General features: G+C 59.1%; 1 protein-coding gene across 1 annotated transcript; it reads left to right on the top strand.

The window, feature by feature from the left end:
• Positions 1 to 5500: 5500 nt before the first annotated feature.
• GRK1 (G protein-coupled receptor kinase 1) lies at positions 5501 to 19048 on the top strand. The gene is made up of 7 exons (XM_086328730.1): positions 5501 to 6303; positions 10161 to 10288; positions 11583 to 11740; positions 12402 to 12485; positions 14870 to 14994; positions 16435 to 16636; positions 17734 to 19048. Exons 1-7 carry the CDS (start codon positions 5614 to 5616, stop codon positions 18030 to 18032), a joined length of 1686 nt encoding a protein of 561 aa, XP_086184856.1. The 5' UTR covers positions 5501 to 5613; the 3' UTR covers positions 18033 to 19048.
• Positions 19049 to 20915: the final 1867 nt, after the last annotated feature.

Below are 20915 nucleotides of genomic sequence, written 5' to 3' on the forward strand. Positions count from 1 at the left end.
GCAGGGAGGCCGCGCGACCGGCTTTTAAGGTCTCCTCCTCGGAGCCCAAGGGCACTCGGCGCCCAGATCAGGGAGGCCCCGGCAGGCGTTATCGGCCCTGCTGTTAAGGTGCCCTCTGCCGCCTCCCCAGGCGTGTCGGGGCAGCACCCCCGCACCACCACCGCCAGCCCCTCCTCGCGCGTGCCCTTGGCGGGAACTTTATCTGCTCTGATAACAAGCAAGCAAGGAGACCAGCAGGTGCTTGGGAGGGGCTGGCAGGAGAGCAGGTCGGCGAGGCCAGGCCTGGACCCAGCACCCAGCCGTGACCGAGAGGCTCGAGCTGAAGGGGCAGAAGCCTGAGGTCGTGGCAGGCGGCGGCGGGGGTCCCGGAGGGGTGGGAGCCGGGGACTCCTGTCTCTGTCACTGCTGCTGCAGGAGAGCCAAGCTCACCGGCACCCCGGGAGGCGGGCTGGGGGCTCAGGGGTCCCGACACTCGAGCACAGCTCGGGTGACCACTTACATGCTGCCCTAAGAGCCACAGAGGGATCCACCGCCCTTCAGCGAGACATGCTTTTCACTCAACGACGCCAGGCCCCGGGAGTGCTGTTCAAAGGCAGGTTCTGACCCTGATGGGTCCAGTGGGCCGGGAGCTCCCGGGGGCTTCGCCTGCAGCTGCAGGGCCACAGCCATGTCTGGGCAGCGGACATGCCACCCGGAGCCACGTCCGAGTCACCTGGGGAGCCTTGGCGGCCTCTGACACTGGTCCCAGCCCCGAGTTTCTGAGTGAGCTGACCTGCGGGGGGCCTGAGTGTCCGGACCACCCCCCAGTGCTGACCCCTGTGGTGTGTGGTCAGAACCAAGAAGCTTTGGCGGGCTATGTAGCCGGGGCCGTGACCTTGGCTTCCCAGGGAGCAGACATGGCCCGGGGATGTGACTCCTTCCTCCACGATGAGGCAGAAGAGGCAACACCAGGCAGGGGTGATGGGCCACAGGCCCCTTCTCAGACACGTCAGAACTGGCTGGGTTGACAGGGATCGCCCACAGCTCCAGCTGTCCAACTGTCCAGTGTCACACTCACTCTGAGGGACACACAGGGTCAAATCGGAAGGTTTCTTCCAGGGTAAGAATTATGAAAAACCTCCAGTCATTATGCCGTTTTCTTTAGGGTGATTTAGAGTTTGTCAGCAAAATGATAAAAATTCACATGGAATTGTAGCATTTTAGCTTGGACTCATAATTTCTTGGGTTTCTTAATGGGCGGCTCCTAGGCGCTTTCCTGCACACTGTTCCCAGCCACGGCTTTGGAACTTCAGGGCAGTAGAAACGCAGAGTGTGGCCTCGGGCTTCGGTCTCACTGTCCACGCCCATGGAGCCAGGACTCCAGGTGAGGAGGCTCGAGGCGCAGGGCAGCAACTGGCAGACGCAGACTCCGTGCCGCCCCGGCACGGACAGTGCAGACTCTCTGGGGCTTAGTCTCGGGACTGAACCCTCACACTTAGTCTCTGAATTCCCACAAACATGAACATGTGTGCTGAGCTGCACACGTGTTATCACAGCGACCTTCTCGGGACACGTGTCCATGGTTGGGGGGGTAGGCACTGGGAGAGGGCAGCTTCCTGCCCAGCATGCCTGTGGGACCACTTGAGCAGATGACCCCCGAAAAGGGTGCATGCCAGACCAAGTGGGGCTCACCCCAGGTTCCCACCTGGGGGCCGTAAGGAGCGGGAGCCACCCCTCTCCCTGGTGGGGGGTCCGAGGAATCAGCAGAAACTGAAGGGCTAGATGAGAGGAAGATGCCCAGTGGATGATCACTGATCACAGCGAGACCCGAGAAGATCTCAAAAGGAATCAAAACAGGAGAGTCAATAGGTGTCAAGACTGCGGTGACAGAGGCTGGAATCATCGACGGGTTGTGAAGCTGCCACAATGAAAATGCTTCAGTGAGCATCTGTGAACATGCTTGAAACAAATGGGAAAACAGAAGTAGGAAGTTTAAGGAAAGAAACCAAACATACACAGAAGAACCAAATGGAAATTTTAGATTAAAAAATACAGAAGCCAGACTAAAAAGCTCAAAGAATGTGTTCGTCAGCAAAGGGGAGGGGAAAGGGGAAAGAATCAGTGACATGGAAGAAAAAAAAAAAATAGAAGTTTCCAGGTTTGAACAAATGGAGAGAAACTAGAGCCAGAAAAAATTGTGCAGAGCTCGGTGCCCAGCCGTGGTAAAGACTGACGCCCGAGTCATCGGGGTCCTGCAGGGCAGAAGAAAGCAGGGTGAGGAGTGAGCCTTCAGATCCAAGAAGCTGAGAGAACTGCTAACAAGGCACCCCAGCCCATGCCACATTGTAATCAAACTTCTGGATATCAAAGACACACACAAGAAACTCTAGAAAGCAACTGCTTAAAATAAAAAGGAATTACTTAGGTGTTAATCTAACAAAACATGTACAGGACTTTTATACTGAAGACCACAAAGTGACAATGAGACAGAAACCTATGTAAATGGAGATGCATAGTATGCTCACAGGTTGGAAGACTCTACGCAGATGTCCATACTCCCCAAACTGATACGATCTTTTAACACAATTTCTATCAACATCCAAGCAAGATCTATTTTTGGTGTCTAGGGATAAGGCTACTCTAAAATTTATTCAGAAAGGCCAAGGAACTAGAAAAGCTAAATATTTTATTCTTTATTTGAAATACTTACTTCTTTAGAAAATATTTTAAAAATGAAAAATAAGGTAGGAAGACTTGGTCTACACAACCTCAAGGCCGCAAGGGCAGATATAAACACACCATCAAGACAGTGAGGGACAGAGGGACAGAGGCCAACAGACACAACAGAGAACTCAGAAGCAGATTCACACACGTGCGCCCACAGATTTTGACAACAGGGCCAAAGAAGATCACTGAAGCAAAGACGACCTTTTTAACACATGGAGCCTGAGCAACTGAACGTCCAATAACCCTGATCTAGATCACAGCTTGCAAAAAAATTAACTCAAAATGGTCATGGATTTACATGTAAAAGTATAAAACTTTTAGAAAAAAAATGTGAGAAAATCTTTAAGAACTAGGGTTAAGACAGAGAGTTTTTAGCCTTGACACTAAAATCACCATCTATAAGAAAAAAACTGAAAAACTGGACTTCAAATACAGCGGCAGAAAAGCAAGTGGTCCAGTTAGAATGTGGTCAAAAGATGTGAAGAGACGCTTCACCAAAGAGGATTTGTAGGGGGAAATAAACACTTGGATAAATGTTCAACGTAACTGGCCAGTGAGGAAATGCAAATTAAAACCACAGTGGGGTACCACCTATCACAAGAGCTGAAATGAAAAATAGTGACAACTCCCAATGCTGGTGAGGATGCTGAGAAACTGGGTCACTCACATGTTGCTGGTGGGAGTGGAAAATAGCATATGTTGTTCAGTCGCTAAGTCATGTCCGACTCTCTGCGACCCTCTGGACTTCAGCACACCAGGCTTCCCTGTCCTTCACTATCTCTCAGAGTTTACTCAAACTTACTCCATTGTGTTGGTGATGTTATCCAACCGTCTCATCCTGCTCCATCTGGGGAGAAGTTTGCCAGTTTCTTAAAAAATTAAACAGGCAAATATTGCAAGTGCATGTGACCCAGCAATGCTCTTGGCATTAATCCCGAGAAATTAGATTTCATGTCTGCATGGGTATCTGGATGTTTATGGCAGCTTTATTTACGATAGCCCAAACTGGACTCAACCTAGATGTCCTTCAACAAGTGAATGATTAAACCAGCCACGGTCCACTCACACCGTGGAGTGACCTGTAGGACTCAGCAGTCCTGCAGGTGCGGGTAGGCAAGCCACCTGCTTGCCTCCAGGGAGTCACGCTGAGTGAAAAGAGCCAGTCCCCGAAAGTATATAATGTGCGACTCCACTTACGTGGAGTTGTTTGCCAGCTGCTGAGTTGTGTCTGACTCTTTGTGACCCCATGGACTGCAACATACAACATTCTTGAAATGACAGCTTTATGGAAATGGACAGCTGAGTGGTTATCCAGGTTCGGGACAGTGTCAGGGTGGGAAGGCGGTGGCTGTCTATAAAAAGGCACCATGTGGTGCTGGGGGTCCTGAGTGCTGGCTGAGTCCTCGTCGGTATATGTGCTTCGATCCTGCGCTAAGTGGGGCAGATGCTGTCACTGGGGGACGGGGCGAGGGCACTGGGGTCTCTGCATTACTTCTTATAACTGCACGGGAGGCTACAGTTGCTCTCAATAAAAGCTTTAATTTTGGAAAAGGACCCAATGAGTTTAGAAAGCTCTGTGTACTTGACTCCTCTCAGCCGCGTTCGCTCTTCAGTCTCTAAGTCCCGTGATAAACACAGTTAAAGTTGTTTACGAGTTCACCCAGCGGGCTTCGCTGTCCTCAGACCCTGCCTCTCGGGCTGCGTCCTGACCTCAGTCCCAGCCCCACGCCAGGCCCGCCGAGGCAGATCTCTATTGCTTCAGGTGACCCGAGTGCCTGGCGCCACTGGGAGGCACTGGCTCAGGACACAGACTCAGGAACACTGAGGAAGGGACTCCAGCCCATGCCTGTGCAGGGGCTGCTGTCCCATCTGATCCCTGGCAGGCTAAAGAAAAGGCAGGAAGGGGTTGCAGCGACTGGCCCAAGGTCACCTGCTAGGAAGTGCCGCTGGACGTGCCAACCCGCCCTCTCAGTGATGTGCCCTCTCTTCTGCCTCCCCAGCTGCTGCAGAGTCTGCCGTCTCTCCCACCCCTGCGGAGCTTCCCTGCCCTCCCCTCCCGCCATGGAGGCTGGCCACCCGGCCTCTTCTGGCTGGGCTGTTCTGCATTTCTGTGGCCCTTCTCTCCTCCCTTCTTTAACTGTCACCAACCCCAATCACTTCCTCGTCATTCTTTCCCTTACTGTAGGTACTGAGCACCTACTGCCCACTAGAGCAAGACCGGCAAGGCTGTACTGAGGTGAGCCCCAGGTGCCCCATAAGTGTGCCCCAGATGTGTCCTGGGTGTATCTCAGCTGTGTTCTAGGCATGTCACACGCTGCTCTCAGTGTCAGGTCGGGACGCGTGTCAGGGCTCACGTACTGACCAGTCCCCTGGCCAGGGTCTCGCCTGTGGACATGCGGGAAGTGTACTCCTAAACCATCATTCGCCGGTCTTCTCACTGATCGCTTTTCTAAAGACGAAAATGGCACTCGGTGAGGAAAACCAGCCATGTGCGTGAACTGAGCTTCCTCCTGGGCCCCGTGTCCCCACCAGGAAACAGAGGAGAGTCTGGCCTGTCTGTTCAGGCCAGCAGGCTGGACAGGGCCGCTCCCATGAGGCAGGGGCTCCGGGCTCGTGAGGTGGGCCTGGGCCCCACGTGTCCTTCCTTGCAGGAAGCAGTGGGCGCACGGCCGGGCTAATCCGCCTGCGAGCAGCTTAGGGATTGTCTTTTGCTGGCACCTGCTCGCTGCCCTGCACGTCCTCCACTCTGGCCGGGATTTAGCCCAAGCTGCGTCAGCGGGCTTCCCGGGGCTCCCACCACCCAGCCAGCCTCCCGTCCCGAGGGCGGGCACAGGCCACAGGCCAAGGGCGGCGGATCAGTCCGGCTGGGGACGCGGGAGCCGGACGTGGAGAAGGCCCGGCGCCGGGATGGATTTCGGGTCCCTGGAGACGGTGGTGGCCAATTCAGCCTTCATTGCGGCCCGGGGCAGCTTCGATGCGAGCAGCGGCCCGGCCTCTCGGGACAGGAAGTACCTGGCCAGGCTCAAGCTGCCCCCGCTGTCCAAGTGCGAGGCGCTCCGGGAGAGCCTGGACCTGGGCTTCGAGGGCATGTGCCTGGAGCAGCCCATTGGCAAGCGGCTCTTCCAGCAGTTCCTGCGGGCCCACGAGCAGCACGGGCCAGCCCTGCAGCTCTGGAAGGACATCGAGGACTACGACACGGCCGACGATGCCCTCCGGCCGCAGAAGGCCCAGGCCCTCCGGGCCGCGTACCTGGAGCCCCAGGCCCAGCTCTTCTGCAGCTTCCTGGATGCGGAGACGGTGGCACGGGCCCGCGCGGGGGCGGGGGACGGGCTTTTCCAGCCCCTGCTGCGGGCCGTCCTGGCGCACCTCGGCCAGGCCCCCTTCCAGGAGTTCCTGGACAGCCTCTACTTCCTGCGCTTCTTGCAGTGGAAGTGGCTGGAGGCCCAGCCCATGGGCGAGGACTGGTTCCTAGACTTCAGGGTGTTGGGGCGGGGCGGCTTCGGGGAGGTGTTCGCCTGCCAGATGAAGGCCACCGGCAAGCTGTACGCGTGCAAGAAGCTGAACAAGAAGCGGCTGAAGAAGCGGAAGGGGTACCAGGTGCGCTGCGCTGCTCGGGGCGCCTGGGTGGGGGTCGGTCCCCTGCGCCCCCTGGTCGGACCCGCCTGTCTGCACAGCGGCCGAGCGCCTGGCCAGGGCCGTGGGCGCGGGTGAGGCTCCATGCTGGACCTGCGGCTCGACCTGGCCGCCTACTCTGGGCCAGGCCGGGTGGCCGTCCTCCGCAAAGCGTGGCCTGGGTGTAGCTGGCAAGGATGCTGTGCCAGCTTCCTCGTCCTCCTCGGTCTGTCGGCGCCCCCACGAGACGCAGCAGCCAGTGCCGGGGAGGCTGGATCGGTTCCCCAGACCCCTTCCTCTGGCTTCCTGGGACTCCCTGGTTGCACAGTGAGGAGGCTGCCCAGGGTGTCCCCGTGGCCAGTGCGGGGAAGCTGGGGAGCCTAGCTCAGCGCTGCCCGGGTCCTGGAGGGGGCAGGGGTGCACAGGGGGCAGAGGCTCCCCTGCTCTGCCTCTGGCATCAGGCTCCATTTGGGCGGGATCAAAGTGGCTTAGTGTCTCGGATACTCGTCTCCGGCAGCAGTCCGTCTAGCGCCGTCGTTCCCATTCTGGGGCAACAGCAGCCCCCCCGCAGCACCCCGCCCAGGCCCCTGATGGCACTCTGCCCGATGGACTCTGGGGCAGCGGTCACCCTCAGGGCCATCTACCTGTAATCTTAACCCAGCCATTAGGGAACTAAGCTGCTTCTCTCCCGAGTTCAGGAAACTTACTGAACTTTTACAGTAAAATCTGCCTAAGATCTTCCCATGCAGTGGAGAGAAAGGGCTTCCGAAATCAAGAAGGGCTCTTGTCCTTACCCAGCACAACTTTTAGAAGCACTTTAAACAGACTTCATAGGGTTTTAAGATGAGTATAGAAAGTGACTAGGGGTGCGGGGTGGCTTGGGAGGGTGCTGGCCAGTGGGCCTGGCTGATCTCCACTGTCCAGAGGCCTGGACAGGAGGAGAGGCGGGTCTGCAGAGGTGGAGCTGGAGGGAAGGCCAGTGCTCACAGGTGCCCAGGGACCCGCGTGACCTCAGGGGCGTTTGCAAGGCTGGTGGTGGGAGCCCGCTTGCTCCAGGCTCCAGGAACCCTGCAGTCCCTGCACATGACGGGTTCCCAGGCTGCACCCTGTCCCTGCGAGATGGGGCCTGTGAGGCACGTCACTCAGTTACTTACAGCTGCTCTGCTGCTGCTGTTCAGTCACTCGGTTGTGTCCGACTCTGTGACCCCATGGATCGCAGCGTGCCAGGCCTCCCTGTCCATCGCCAACTTCTGGAGCTTGCTCAAACTCACATCCATCGAGTTGGTGATGCCATCCAGCCATCTCATCCTCTGTCGTCCTTGTCTCCTCTTGCGTTCAATCTTTTCCAGCATCAGGGTCTTTTCCAGTGAGTCAGTTATTCTCATCAGGTGGTCAAAGTGTTGGAGCTTCAGCATCAGTCCTTCCAATGAATATTGAGGACTGGTTTCCTTTAGGATTGACTGGTTGGATCTCCTTGCAGTCCAAGGGACTCTCAAGAGTCTTCTCCAACACCACAGTTCAAAAGCATCAATACTTTGGTGCTCAGCTTTCTTCACAGTCCAACTCTCACATCCATACATGACCACTGGAAAAACCATAGCTTTGGACTAGACAGACCTTTGTTGGCAAAGTGATGTCTCTGCTTTTTAATATGCTGTGTAGGTTGGTCATAGCTTTTCTTCCAAGGACCAAGTGTCCTTTAATTTCATGGCTCCAGTCACCATTGCAGTGATTTGGAGCCCCTAAAAAGAAAATCCACCATTGCTTCTACTTTTTCTCCCTTTATTTGCCATGAAGTGGTGAGACCAGATGCTATGATCATAGTTTTTGGAATGTTGAGTTTTAAGCCAGCTTTTTCACTGTCTCTTTCACCTTCAAGAGGCTCTTTAGTTCCTCTTCACTTTCCGACATTAGAGTGGTATCATCTGCATATCTGAGGTTGTTATTTCTCCTGGCGATCCTGATTCCAGCTTGTGCTTCATCCAGCCTGGCATTTCACGTGATGTATTCTGTGTATAATTTACATAAACATGGTGATAACATACAGCCTTGTGGTACTCCTTTCCCAATTTTGAACCAGTCGCTCTGTTCAGTTCAGTTCAGTTGCTATCGTGTGTGACTCTTTGTGACCCCATGAACTGCAGCGTGCCAGGCCTCCCTGTCCATCACCAACTCCCTGAGTCTACCCAAACTCATGTCCATTGTGTCGGTGATGCCATCCAACCATCTCATCCTCTGTTGTCCCCTTCTGCTCCTGCCTTCAATCTTTCCCAGCATCAGGGTCTTTTACAATGAGTCAACTCTTCGCATCAGGTGGCCAAAGTATTGGAGTTTCAGCTTTAGCCTCAGTCCTTCCAATGAACACCTGGGACTGATCTCCTTTAGGATGGACTGGTTGGATCTCCTTGCAGTCCAAGGGACTCTCAAGAGTCTTCTCAACACCACAGTTCAAAAGCATCAATACTTTGGTGCTCAGCTTTCTTCACAGTCCAACTCTCACATCCATACATGACCACTGAAAAAACCATAGCCTTGACTAGATGGACTTTTGTTGGCAAAGTAATGTCTCTGCTTTTTACAACCTCTAGAGATCAAATTGCCAACATCTGCTGGATCATGGAAAAAGCAAGAGAGTTCCAGAAAAACATCTATTTCTGCTTTATTGACTATGCCAAAGCCTCTGACTGTGTGGATCACAATAAACTGTGGAAAATTCTGAAAGAGATGGGAATACCAGACCACCTGACCTGCCTCTTGAGAAACCTATATGCAGGTCAGGAAGCAATAGTTAGAACTGGACATGGGACAACCAAATAGGTAAAGGAGTACGTCAAGGCTGTGTATTGTCACCCTGCTTATTTAACTTCTATGCAGAGTACATCATGAGAAACACTGGGCTGGGAGAAGCACAAGCTGGAATCAAGACTGCTGGGAGAAATATCAATAACCTCAGATATGCAGATGACACCACCCTTATGGCAGAAAGTGAAGAGGAACTAAAGAGCCTCTTGATGCAAGTGAAAGAGGAGAGTCAAAAAGTTGGCTTAAAGCTCAACATTCAGAAAACGTAGATCATGGCATCCGGTCCCAACACTTCATGGGAAATAGATGGAGAAACAGTGGAAATAGTGTCAGACTTCATTTTTTTGGGCTCCAAAATCACTGCAGATGGTGACTGCAGCCATGAAATTAAAAGACACTTACTCCTTGGAAGGAAAGTTATGACCAACTTAGACAGCATATTCAAAAGCAGAGACGTTACTTTGCCAACAAAGGTTCATCTAGTCAAGGCTATGGTTTTTCCAGTGGTCATGTATGGATGTGAGAGTTGGACTGTGAAGACGGCTGAGCGCCGAAGAATTGATGCTTTTGAACTGTGGTGTTGGAGAAGACTCTTGAGAATTGCTTGGACTTCAAGGAGATCCAACCAGTCCATTCTAAAGGAGATCAGTCCTGGGTGTTCATTGGAAGGACTGAGGCTAAAGCTGAAAGTCCAATACTCTGGCCACCTCATGCGAAGAGTTGACTCATTGGAAAAGACTCTGATGCTGGGAGAGATTGGGGGCAGGAGGAGAAGGGGACGACAGAGGATGAGATGGCTGGATGGCATCACTGACTCGATGGACATGAGTTTGAGTGAACTCTGGGAGATGGTGATGGACAGGGAGGCCTGGCGTGCTGTGATTCATTGGGTTGCAAAGAGTCGGACATGACTGAGCGACTGAACTGAACTGAAAAAATATATCTGCAGCTCTGTGTTTTATTGGGACATTTTCCGGTTGGTGGTGCTTGGCTGTTGGGGCGGCCTTTCTCTCCTGCCTGAACCTGGGCCTGCTCTGCAGGGCGCGATGGTGGAGAAGAAGATCCTCGCCAAAGTGCACAGCAGGTTCATTGTGTCTCTGGCCTACGCCTTCGAGACCAAGACGGACCTCTGCCTAGTGATGACCATCATGAACGGAGGTGACATTCGGTAAGGCTCCTCTCAGCCTCGTGGGAGCAGGGCTGGAAGGGCTTGGCTGACTGTGCAGGGTCTCTGGGGCCAGAGGGGCTGCTTCCCACGTGCTGAGAGTGAGTGGCGAGGAGGAGAAATCCTGTCATTATCGAGCCTTCTTCTCTGTCTTCCGTTTGCTGGTCCTTGAGGCGTCCGTGGTCTCAGTGAGATGTGGGGGCCCCGGAGTCAATGACAGAGCTGGAAGCAAGGCGTGAGGACGTTGGAACTGCAGCTTGGCCATCAGCCCGTGGGGAGGACCAGAGGGTCTGGATTTGCGGGGGACCCAGGGGCCTGACCCTGGGCTCTCACGAGGGAAAGGACCCGCCGGTCAGCTGGGCAGCTCGGCCATGCTTGGCCAGCGCTGGTCTGTGCGACGGGGATAAGGATAAACACCGGTGCTCTGTGGCTGCCACGGAGAGTCGGCTAGGGCCTCTGAGACACTTAGGGACTCACACGTCCCTCCCGAGCGTGCAGGGCCGTTGTCGGGCCCCGGCCCCCGTCCGGGCGCTCCTGCACTGAAACTCGGCTGGGTGAGTTGTTGGCCGCCCTTCCAGGTGAGGGGCTGAGGCTCTGGCTGAGTTGCCTATGCGTGTTCATGGAGGAGGAGCCAAGGGTCTGGAGTGTGCAAACAACAAGAGACCGACCTTGACGCTCCGCGTGCCTCCACGCCCACCACGCCCTGCAGGGTGCTGGGGAGGCGGTGTGATGTCCTGTGTGCACGGCCCTGCGCTGCGCCGGGTACTGTGTCGGCCTGTACACTGCACCGAGCCGCGCTGGGTGAGGATGCCCCTGCCACCCTGCCCTGTCGCAGCCTCTGCTGTACCACGCTCCACTGCTCAGCGTGGTGCTCTTATACTGGGTTACGTTATTCTGCACCGTACTCCATCATACCAGGCCGCAACCCCTGCTGGAGCGAGGCTCTGGGTCAGCCGCTCGCGTCGAGCGGGCCTCGGGCTGCTCACGGCCTGCCTGCACCTCCCTTTGCCTGGCTCCTCTGCTGGTGGCTTTGGGGCCCATTTCCCAGCCCTGTGGGCCAGGGCCGGGGGGCGGGGGTGTGGCTGGGAGAACCGCCTGCTCCTGCCGGTACTGGCTCTGGAGAGGGAGGAGGAGGACGAGGACACCAGGGCCGGGGTTCCGGCTCTGCCGCGGGCTCCTCAGGCCGGGCGGCCTCAGCCCTCGCCGTTTCCCCAGGGTTTTACTTCCCGTCAGAACTGTGGGCCTGTGGCTTGTGGTTGTGCCAGAGATGCACGGGCTCCACGCGCTCCGCCCCCAGGTACCACATCTACAACGTGGACGAGGACAACCCCGGCTTCCAGGAGCCTCGTGCCATCTTCTACACGGCCCAGATCGTCAGCGGCCTGGAGCACCTGCACCAGCGGAACATCATCTACCGAGACCTCAAGCCCGAGAACGTGCTGCTGGATGACGATGGTGCGGCGGGCTCCCTGCCCTCCTGCCTCCCCTCCTGCCTCCCCTCTCCAGCCTGACAGGCCATCATTAGGGGAGGGACCAGCTTTGATAAGTGCTGGTTATAGTTCCATGGCACAAAGACCAGCTGACGCCTGTTTATTGTTCGGTCAGTGATTATCCCCAAGGGAAATCTGGAGCGTGCCTGGGCACCCAGGGCTGCAGGGAGTTGGTCCAGGTGTCGGGAGTGTGTGGAGCTGTTAGTAAACAGTTAGGGCTACAGCCAAGTCCCCACTCATCACTTTCCTTGCTGCCTCTGTGAGGAGTCAAACCGGGCTTCTTATAAGAAAGCGACTCCAGAGGCCGAGGCCTCCTGTAAGTGACTTTAGGGCCCCCTTCCCATCAGAGGCTGGTTGGACACCTGACGTCCCCATAGGCCGAGGCTGCAGAGCTCGCGGAAGAGGCTGGCTGGGGGCCGGTGACCTGGACTCCAGCTGCAGGTGCTGCTGGACACCCCCGTCTGCCCACAGCGAGGAGTGGGGTCTCCTGTGTGTGCCATGCTTGTGCGTGTGCCTGGTGTGCGTGTGTGTGTGTGCAGAAGCTGACCAGGGCTCCCGTAGCTCCAGGAAGACCAGGGCCTCTATTTGTGGGGCTGTAGGTGACCTGAGCTGTGTTTGTTCTCCAGGCAACGTCCGCATTTCCGACCTTGGGCTGGCCGTGGAGCTGAAGGCAGGGCAGACCAAGACCAAGGGCTATGCGGGGACCCCAGGTGAAGGCTCTCTGGGGGCGCAGCCTCTCTGGGGCGGGGGCAGGGCCTGTCCTGAGGTCCCGTGGCCTGGGGTAGGGGGCATGGTGAATACTGGGGTGGCAGAAAACTGCTCTGCCATCTGTAGAGGGGGCAAGGGGCATGGCCCGTCCTGGGGTCCCACATCCTGGGGTCCCGTGGCCTGGGGTAGGGGGTATGGTGAACGCTGGGGTGTCGGAAAACTGCTCCCTCATCCGCAGAGTAGGCAGAGATACAGCCGGGGGCCTGCACAGCTGTGCGGAAGCGGCACCTGCACCCACCCTTGGGGACGGAAGCTCCCCAGCGCCGCCGTGGACAGAGCCTGGGGTCCGTGCTGAAGGCGGAGGGGCAGAGGGAGGGGGCACGGGGTGGGGGCCGGGCAGGGGCTCAGCTGTGGGCATCCCGGGGGGCAGACGGGGAGATGGCCTCGGGGGGCCCCCGGCCCACCCCTCCCCACCCCACATGGCCACGGGGAGGCTGTGCAGTGGGGGCTGCCCTTGTCCAGAGCGTGTGTGTGTGTTCATGCGAGCATGCCTGTGGGGTCCTGCCCCCATCCCCTCTCACCCCTTGCGGGTGGGAACAGAGGCTTCACAGCGGGGTCGGGGTAGGGGTCTCACCACTGAGGCCCCTGGGGGCCGCCGGGCACCGAGACTCACACGCAGACTGCCGCGCCCTCCATGCTCCCGACGGCCCTGGATTTCTGCAGGCTTTCTCGGCAGCTCTGCTCCTCCCGTTTGCTCAGCTCTGGGAAGAAAGAGGGGCCCGGGGCTGGGGCCTCTGGGTTACGTTCTGTCCTATCCTGTGCTCTCCGCTCCTTTGGGGGCTGTCTGTCCCCACGGTAGGTCTTTCTCATCTAGGGCTTTATTTAGGTAAAGGTTCTGTCTTGAATATTCCGGACCTTGGGCCAGATCTCTGAGGTTCCTCCCTGGGCGTGAGCGTGTGAGGCAGACGCCTCTCGCCTCTTCCCGGGAACCGCGTCCTTAGGAGAACGCCACAGGGGCTCCTCCCCGGGGCCAGGACGCAGGCCGCTGGACCGCAGGTGTGGCCCGCCCCGCTTGCAGGGGGTCCTGCTGGCCGCCAGGGGGCGCCAGGCCTCGCCGCCGGACCGCCAGTGTGGCCCGCCCCGCCTGCAGGGAGCCCTGCTGGCCGCCAGGGGGCGCCAGGCCTCGCCCGGCTGGCGCTCCGTCCGCGGGCTGCGCTGAGCCGGGCCTTTGAGGTCAGGCGCCGGGTGTGGCCGCGAGCAGCCCCGCAGGGCTTGGGGTCAGGGGTGTCCAGTGAGGCCTCACGGAGCCCGCCGTACCTTCTTCCCCGGCCCCGCTTCCTCCAGCCCGGGTCAGCCGCAGTCCACCCAAGCGGGGACTTGCATGGCCGAGCAGTGGGGAGGAGACGGGAGGTTCCCCCCGAGGAGCTGACACCCTCCCGGTTCACTCCTGGCCCCCCACTGATCCTTCTTTCACGCGGCGACTTTCACCGTCGCCACTGAAGACCGCGCGGCGCGGAGGGCAGGGGCCAGCGGGCTGTCTGCCGCAGGGACGCTGCGTCTCCGGGGCCTCCTCCTGGACGTTTCCATGGAGAACGGTGGTTGGTGAACGTGTCTTTCTTGAGTCTGCGGCACCTGGACGGCAGTGTAATTCCCTGATGGGAGGCTGCGTTCGGGGCCAGTGATTCTTCTGAACTTGACCTGCAGCCCCTGGGAGAATGTCCTGTGGTCACATTCCCCCTTGGGAACTGGCCACAAACACGGGCAGACCCTGCAGGGCTCAGAGAGGCTGGAAACAGACACACGTTCAGCTTTGGTTTGGGGGGACATCCAGTCATCCAAGCACAGAAGCCCCCGACTTCCCGAGCACCCCTCTGCCCCAGGAGTGCCCCATGGGCCCCAGATGCTGCCTGTCTACCTCCCCACGTGCCAGGCTGGCCTCCACACTGGGCCTGCAGGGCTGGAGCTTGGGGCGGGCTCCAGGGTGTCCCCTTCAGCTGGTGGGTCCCAGCTCCCCAGAGGTGGAGCGCACAGGCCACCAGCGTCCAGTCTGCTCTTTGGACACTGGGGCTCCGGCTTCTCCTATTGTGCCCTTTTGGGTGGCAACTGAGCGCCTGCCTCTGACCACAGCCCCGCGAACCCGCAGACCCCTTGTGAGCCTCAGACGCCCAATCCATCTGCCATGGGCACCAAAGTGGGGCAAGATCCGCCCTGGGTGGGAGGGTCTCTCCTGGGAGCGGCTGTGCCTAGGGGACACTCAGGACAGGGGGGCACCTCCCAGGGGGCGGGGGTCTGCCCCATGTGTCATGGTACAAGGACCCTGCTGGCTCCAGGGAGACGGGGTGTCTGCTCCTCTTGCTGGCTGCTGAGTCCCGCTCTTCTTGCCCAGGGTTCATGGCCCCTGAGCTCCTGCTGGGGGAGGAGTACGACTTTTCCGTAGATTACTTCGCGCTGGGTGTCACGCTGTACGAGATGATCGCGGCCAGAGGGCCCTTTCGAGCCCGTGGAGAGAAGGTAGGAGTGCCGGTGGTCCTGTGTGTGTGTGTGGGTCACAGGGGCAGCGTCCCCCGCTGACCTGCCTGTGGCCCTCCGTGGGGAAGCACTGGGTTCTTGGGGCACGTCTGCCCTGGGCAGGAGGGGGACATGGTGACGTCATCCCTGGTCTCCAGATGCCAGCCCTGCCCCAGGAGCAGCTCGGCCTGGAGGCTCTCCTCCCTCGTGCTGACTGCAGGTCCTGCTCCAGGCACAGCAGCGTCCCTGGGTATCCTGGGGCAGTAGGCACTGAGGGGCTCTGGGCCGCGGAGGCCCACTCCTGCCTGGGGGCGGCCCGTCACCTCCCCGGGGTGCTCTGCCCTGCCCAGCAGGGCCTTGAGCAGAGGCCTTCCGGAGGCTCCGTCTGTGTTCAGAACAAGAAGACCAAAGCAGACTGTCCCGTGGGCTTCACGCCACCCAGCTCGGAGCTGGGGTGAGGGGGCTTGGTGTGGACGGCACTTCAGACGAGGCTCATCTGCTGTGCCCGCGGCCCCTCGGCCTGCCTGGAGGTCTCAGCTGTCCGCCTCTTCTGCTAGACCACCCCGGGGCACCCCTATCCAGTCCCTGCGCCTCTCCCAAGACAGTTGGGAGAATAGACCGGGTCCCCCAAGAGTGAGGACCTCCCCTCGACAAACATGTAGGGCTGTTCTGTGTCTGCACCTCTGCCTTGAACCAGCGAGTCTCCCCGACCGCGGCTCAGAAGAGCAGCAGGATGGGATCCACGCTGGCCTCGGGACCAAAGCCCCCTCAGGGCCTGTGCTGACCCCACAGCCCTGCCAGGGTCCCTGTGTCCTGGTGAAAACCAACATAAGGAGCTTTTATGAGAAAGTGAACTATCCCGGTCTGTCCACTCTCTGGTCCATCGTGGTCCCTCCAAATGTTCTGTGGTCCATCCTTGCTCTGTTCAGTGGTGAGGGGCCCTGGATACACCCACGACATGGACAGGTCACGATGGATGCAAGAACGTGGGCCCCGAAGAGTGACTCTAGAAGACTCCACCCCCGGGAAGGTTTAGGAGTTTCAGGAAGGGCAAATCTGACCGACAGGGAGAGGCCTGGTCAGCGTTGGCTGAGGTGGGGTAGAGAATTCCAGAGCGACTGTCAGGGAGCTCCCTGCTGATGGAGTCACTGGAAGTGGCCCCTATGCTCTGGGGAGCCGGCTAGAACTGTGGCCTCATGGACCCTGTGGACGCCTGCCCCTTAGAAGCTAGAGGGGAAGGTCGTAGGGGTGCAAGTCTCCGCCTTCAGGGTTTTGTGCCCTGACAGCGAGGCTGAGCCTGTCCCTGGGAGGGTGGTGTGCACCCCTCCTGAGGCTGGGCCGCCTGGGCCGCGGTACAACTGTGTCTGCAGCTGCGGGGGGTGCCAGGCGGCGGGAGGGGCCCCGTGGAGTGACTGGGCAGACGGTGCTGCACCCGCCATGCAGGTAGAGAACAAGGAGCTGAAGCAGAGGGTCCTGGAGCAGGCGGTCACCTACCCCGACAAGTTCAGCCCGGCCAGCAAAGACTTCTGCGAGGCACTGCTGCAGAAGGACCCTGAGAAGCGCCTGGGGTTCCGGGACGGCTCCTGTGATGGGCTCCGCACGCACCCCCTCTTCAGAGACGTCAGCTGGCGGCAGCTGGAGGCTGGTACTGCCCATGGGGGGCTGGGGCTGGGTGAAACCCACGACCACTCTGTCCCGTGGGCATCTGGAAGCTCAGTTTGAAGCTGGCAGGGCGGGCGGCCTTGGCAAAACCCCCGCAGCATCCTTTGCCCGACGGTGCCATGGGCCCCATTCCCGCTCGTCACAACAAGCCCTGGACCGGACCTTCTAGGGTCGGGCCTCTCGGGCACCCTCGGAGGTGGCAAGGGTTGAACGGGTCTTGTTAAAGGCACCCTGACCCGCCTTTGTGCTAAGCACCCGAACCCGTGGCTGGGCGCTTCCTTTAAGGAACCCGCGAGCCAAGTCAAGCAGGGTTTCTCCAGTCGTCATCCAACCCGAGTTTGCTGCCGGGTCTTTGGTGAGCAGGTGTAAGTGAGCATGGGCGTGTGCGAGTGTGTGCACTTTACGAGTGTGTGCACATGTGAGTGTGTGCATGTGTGTATCAGGGGGAGACACCACACCCCCCGAGCCACATCCCAGGAGCTCGAGCCTGAGACCTCACGGCCCGATGCTCTCGTAGGAGTCACCTTTGAGGGAAGGGTTGGGTGGAGGCAGCCCTGGCTGAGCTGAAGGTGCCGGCGCCCGGGGAGCCACCCAGACCAGCCCTGGGTGGAGTTGGTAGTGTGCAGGGGGCCCGGCAGCCCGAGCGGTCAGCACCCAGGAAGCTGGAGCTGGACTTTTGTCCCGAGGCCACACCCAGCTGGGCTGACTCCGCCCGGGGTCCATGCGGATGAAGTTGGGGCTAGAGGGCAGGCGTTTATCCTGAGCGTCTGGGTCCACCTGCAGGCCGGAGCCCAGTGCGGGGCCGGAGGCACGGCGGGGTGAGGGTGGTGAGGCTGGCACAGTGCCCACCTTTGTGATGGGCTTCCTGGGAGGGCGGAGAGGGTGGCAGGTGTGGGCTGGGTTCTGATGACAGGAGTCCAAATTGGACTGAGTGTCCAGCCTTTCTCGGCACCCTGGGGGGGGTCTCATGGCTCGTCTCTGCCAGGGCAGCGTTGAGGGGGCAGACACACGGGGCTTTCAGCAAGCGGCCCCCTGGCCCCGGCTGTCGGCTCAGGCTCGGGGTCTCCTGTCCCCCTGCAGGGATGCTGACCCCGCCCTTCGTCCCAGACTCCAGGACCGTCTATGCAAAGAATATCCAGGATGTGGGTGCCTTCTCCACGGTCAAGGGCGTGGCCTTTGAAAAAGCGGACACGGAATTCTTCCAGGAGTTCGCCTCGGGCACCTGCCCCATCCCCTGGCAGGAGGAGATGATCGAGACGGGCGTCTTTGGGGACTTGAACGTGTGGCGGCCCTACGGGCAGATGCCGGACGACATGAAGGGCATCTCTGGGCAGGAGGCAGCCCCCTCATCCAAGTCGGGCATGTGTGTGCTTTCCTAGGCCGGCCACGGTGCCCGGTGGGTCAGTGAGCCCTCCCACCAGCTTCTCAGCACAGGAGGAGGAGGCCGGTCCAGCCAGACCTCCCGCCCCGGGTCAGGAGCGCCAGTGGGAAATGGTCCACTTTCTGGTACCATTTCGCTCAGAAAGGATCCAGCGCTGTTTCTCGAATGGAGTCCACCCTGACACACGGCTCTCCAGGGTGCTGGCGCAGATGAGCAAGCTGTCGGCCCCCAGGAGAGGGGCTGGGCTGGGGTTCCTGACACCTTCACGGCAGCTGGCCAGGCCCTGGCTTCTCAGGGCTGGTGCAGAGGTTGGCAAACCCTGGCCTCAGGGCTTGTGGGCCCCCCTGGAGAGGCCGGACTGGTGACCTAGCCCGTCTCCCTCAGTGCCCAGCTGCTGGACCTGCTACAGCCGCCAGTCATGGTGGGGCTGGGCTGGTTCCCCCCTACACATCAGGGGTGCTGAGTCCCAGGCGTCCAAGAGCAGGGAAGGGCATAGGGCCCCAGGGTGAGATGGCCACCGGCCACCCTCCGGCTTCCCTTCCTCCTGAGACCGTCTCCAGCCAACGACACGTGCGTGTGGACCCGCGCGGCCGGGCAGCTGGGGGCAGAGCTGTCTCCCTGCAGGCCTGCTCCTGCCCCTCACTGCCTCTGGGCCTGCAGAGCCTGGCCAGCGCAGGGCTGGTCTAGCTCTGTGGGGTTGGCTGCCTGATGGCCAGGGCAGGCCCCTCCCCGTCTTGAGCACCCCTCCCTCAGACCACGTCAGTGCAGTTAGTGCACCCGCCACCTGCGGCCCCGCGGCCTCAGGACAGCGTGATCCTGAGAAGTCGGACCTTGGAGGCCGCGGCTCGGCCACTGGGAACCGTCGGCCCTGCCAATCTGGAGCCGCTTCCCCAGCGGGTGTGGGCAGATGGCTGTCCATCAACGCGAGAGAGCAGCCTGCTGGTGGGGATGTTTCAAGTGTGTCTTTGGCCCCTCGTGCACCAAGGACATTAAAGCCCTTTCGTGATGAATAAACCTGCAGGATGGGTCTCTCTCCTGTGCGCTGGTCACAGAACGTCCTGGAAGAACCCGGCAGAGCCATCCAGCACTCCTGGTCTGTGACCTGGAACTGCACCCATACACTGACGCCGCTGTGTGTCCTAGGACAGGACATGGTTATCGGGTGGCTGCAGACCTCAGTAGCCTACAGCAGGGGCAGGAAACGCCACTTCTGGCCTTTCTCAACCATTTCATCTGCTCCAGGCCCCCGTGGCCTGAACAGAGTGGTTTAACCCTCAGGGGCCGGGAGCGGCCTGACGGGGAGTCAGCACCCCCACTGCGGCCCCCCCTGCCTTCCTCTCGCGCTTAGACGGCCAGATAACTGGGGTGCAGCTGAACTTCACATAAACAGCAAACAACTGTTTTATGTGTGTCCCAAAAATTGCGTGGGACGTACCCTAAAACTATTCAATACTTTTGGCCCAGCTGTGGCAGAGGATACACTGGACCTGTGGGTCAGCAGTTATTCCAGGAACTAGTGGGTCTGTGTGGACACAGTCACAGAAGCCTCACACGGGACCTCAGCTGTCTCTCTCACGGTCTGCTCGGGGACCCCCACCCTGATAAAGTGACAGCCAGCCGCATGTAGGCACAGGCAGCAAAAGTCCTCTAGTCACCCCACTTTTATTTTAAAAAACTTTAAAACTTAAACTGTCACATAGAAAAAAATCAATCACCAAGGCCCACACTGATGCAGGCTTCCCTGCAGGGGCAAGGAGCTGCCCACCGGCCCCCGGCCCCGCCCCGCCCCCCCAGCCCCACCACCCCTCCCCGCCCCGTTGGCCCCTTCCCCACCTCGAAGCCCCCACCTGGCCCCCCACCGGCACCCCCCTCCCTCGCCCTCTGCTCCACCCCCTCCCCCCCCCGCCCCTCTCCAACCCCGCCACCACTCTGCAGACAGCATAAGCAGCGCCCGAAGCACGAACTTAAACGCCCCATCGTGAGGCTGGGACTCTGATCCCTTCGCACTGTCATTCCCAGTTGAGCTGCAGGGACGGCCTCCCGTTCCGGCCAGTCGAAACCTCCGGGCCGGGCTGAGGCCGCGGGGGGAGGTGCACAGGGCGGCTCCTGGTCGGTGCTCATGGTGACGCTTCGTGTGTCTTCGGGACCTCTGCTGGCGTCTGTCTTGGTGCAGACCCCCTGACCAGGCACGCCTGGAGGGGTCTCGCTGTCACTCCAGCTGTTCCCCGCCGCGCTGGGCAGGGGACAGGCTATCCAGCCCAGATAACTGGGCTGCCTGCGGCCCCCAAACCCAGCAGCAGCAGCTTGCCCGTGTGCCCCGGGCGGGTGACCGCTCCCCCAGGAGAAGCCCTCGTCCCTGGCTCCCTTGGCCCTCTGCGTTCACCTCGGGACCCCTGCAGGGAGCAGGGTGGGCACTGGGGCCCTGCGGGCGTCCCCACGCCAGGAGCCCAAGGAGAGGCCACTCTCCCACCCTGCGGTGGGCTCTGACGAGACCTGTGTTAGGATGTCCCCCACTGCCCCCACCCCCACTGAGCATATTTCCTTATTGACCTGGAGAAGCTGAAAATGACTTCACTGAAACTTTTCTTTGTATTAATAAAAAACAAAAAATGCAATTTCTATCCAAGTAGAAATGGGTAAAAATAGAGTTTAAAAATAGGGATGCACTCTCTAGATTGTGCTGTGGTCCTGGTGCACACTCTCCTTCAAAATCACAAAGATGCACGTGCTGATGCACACAGACACACACATACACACAAATACATGTGAACACATGTATAGACATATGCACAAACACGCACACACATGTATATACACAAGTATACAATAAATATGCATAGACATACACATGCATTTATATGACACACACGTGCACACACTC

Source organism: Bos grunniens, chromosome 12, assembly GCF_055505025.1.
Source record: "Bos grunniens cultivar Pamir isolate PY7600 chromosome 12, Bosgru_T2T1.0, whole genome shotgun sequence".
NCBI lineage: Eukaryota > Metazoa > Chordata > Mammalia > Artiodactyla > Bovidae > Bos > Bos grunniens.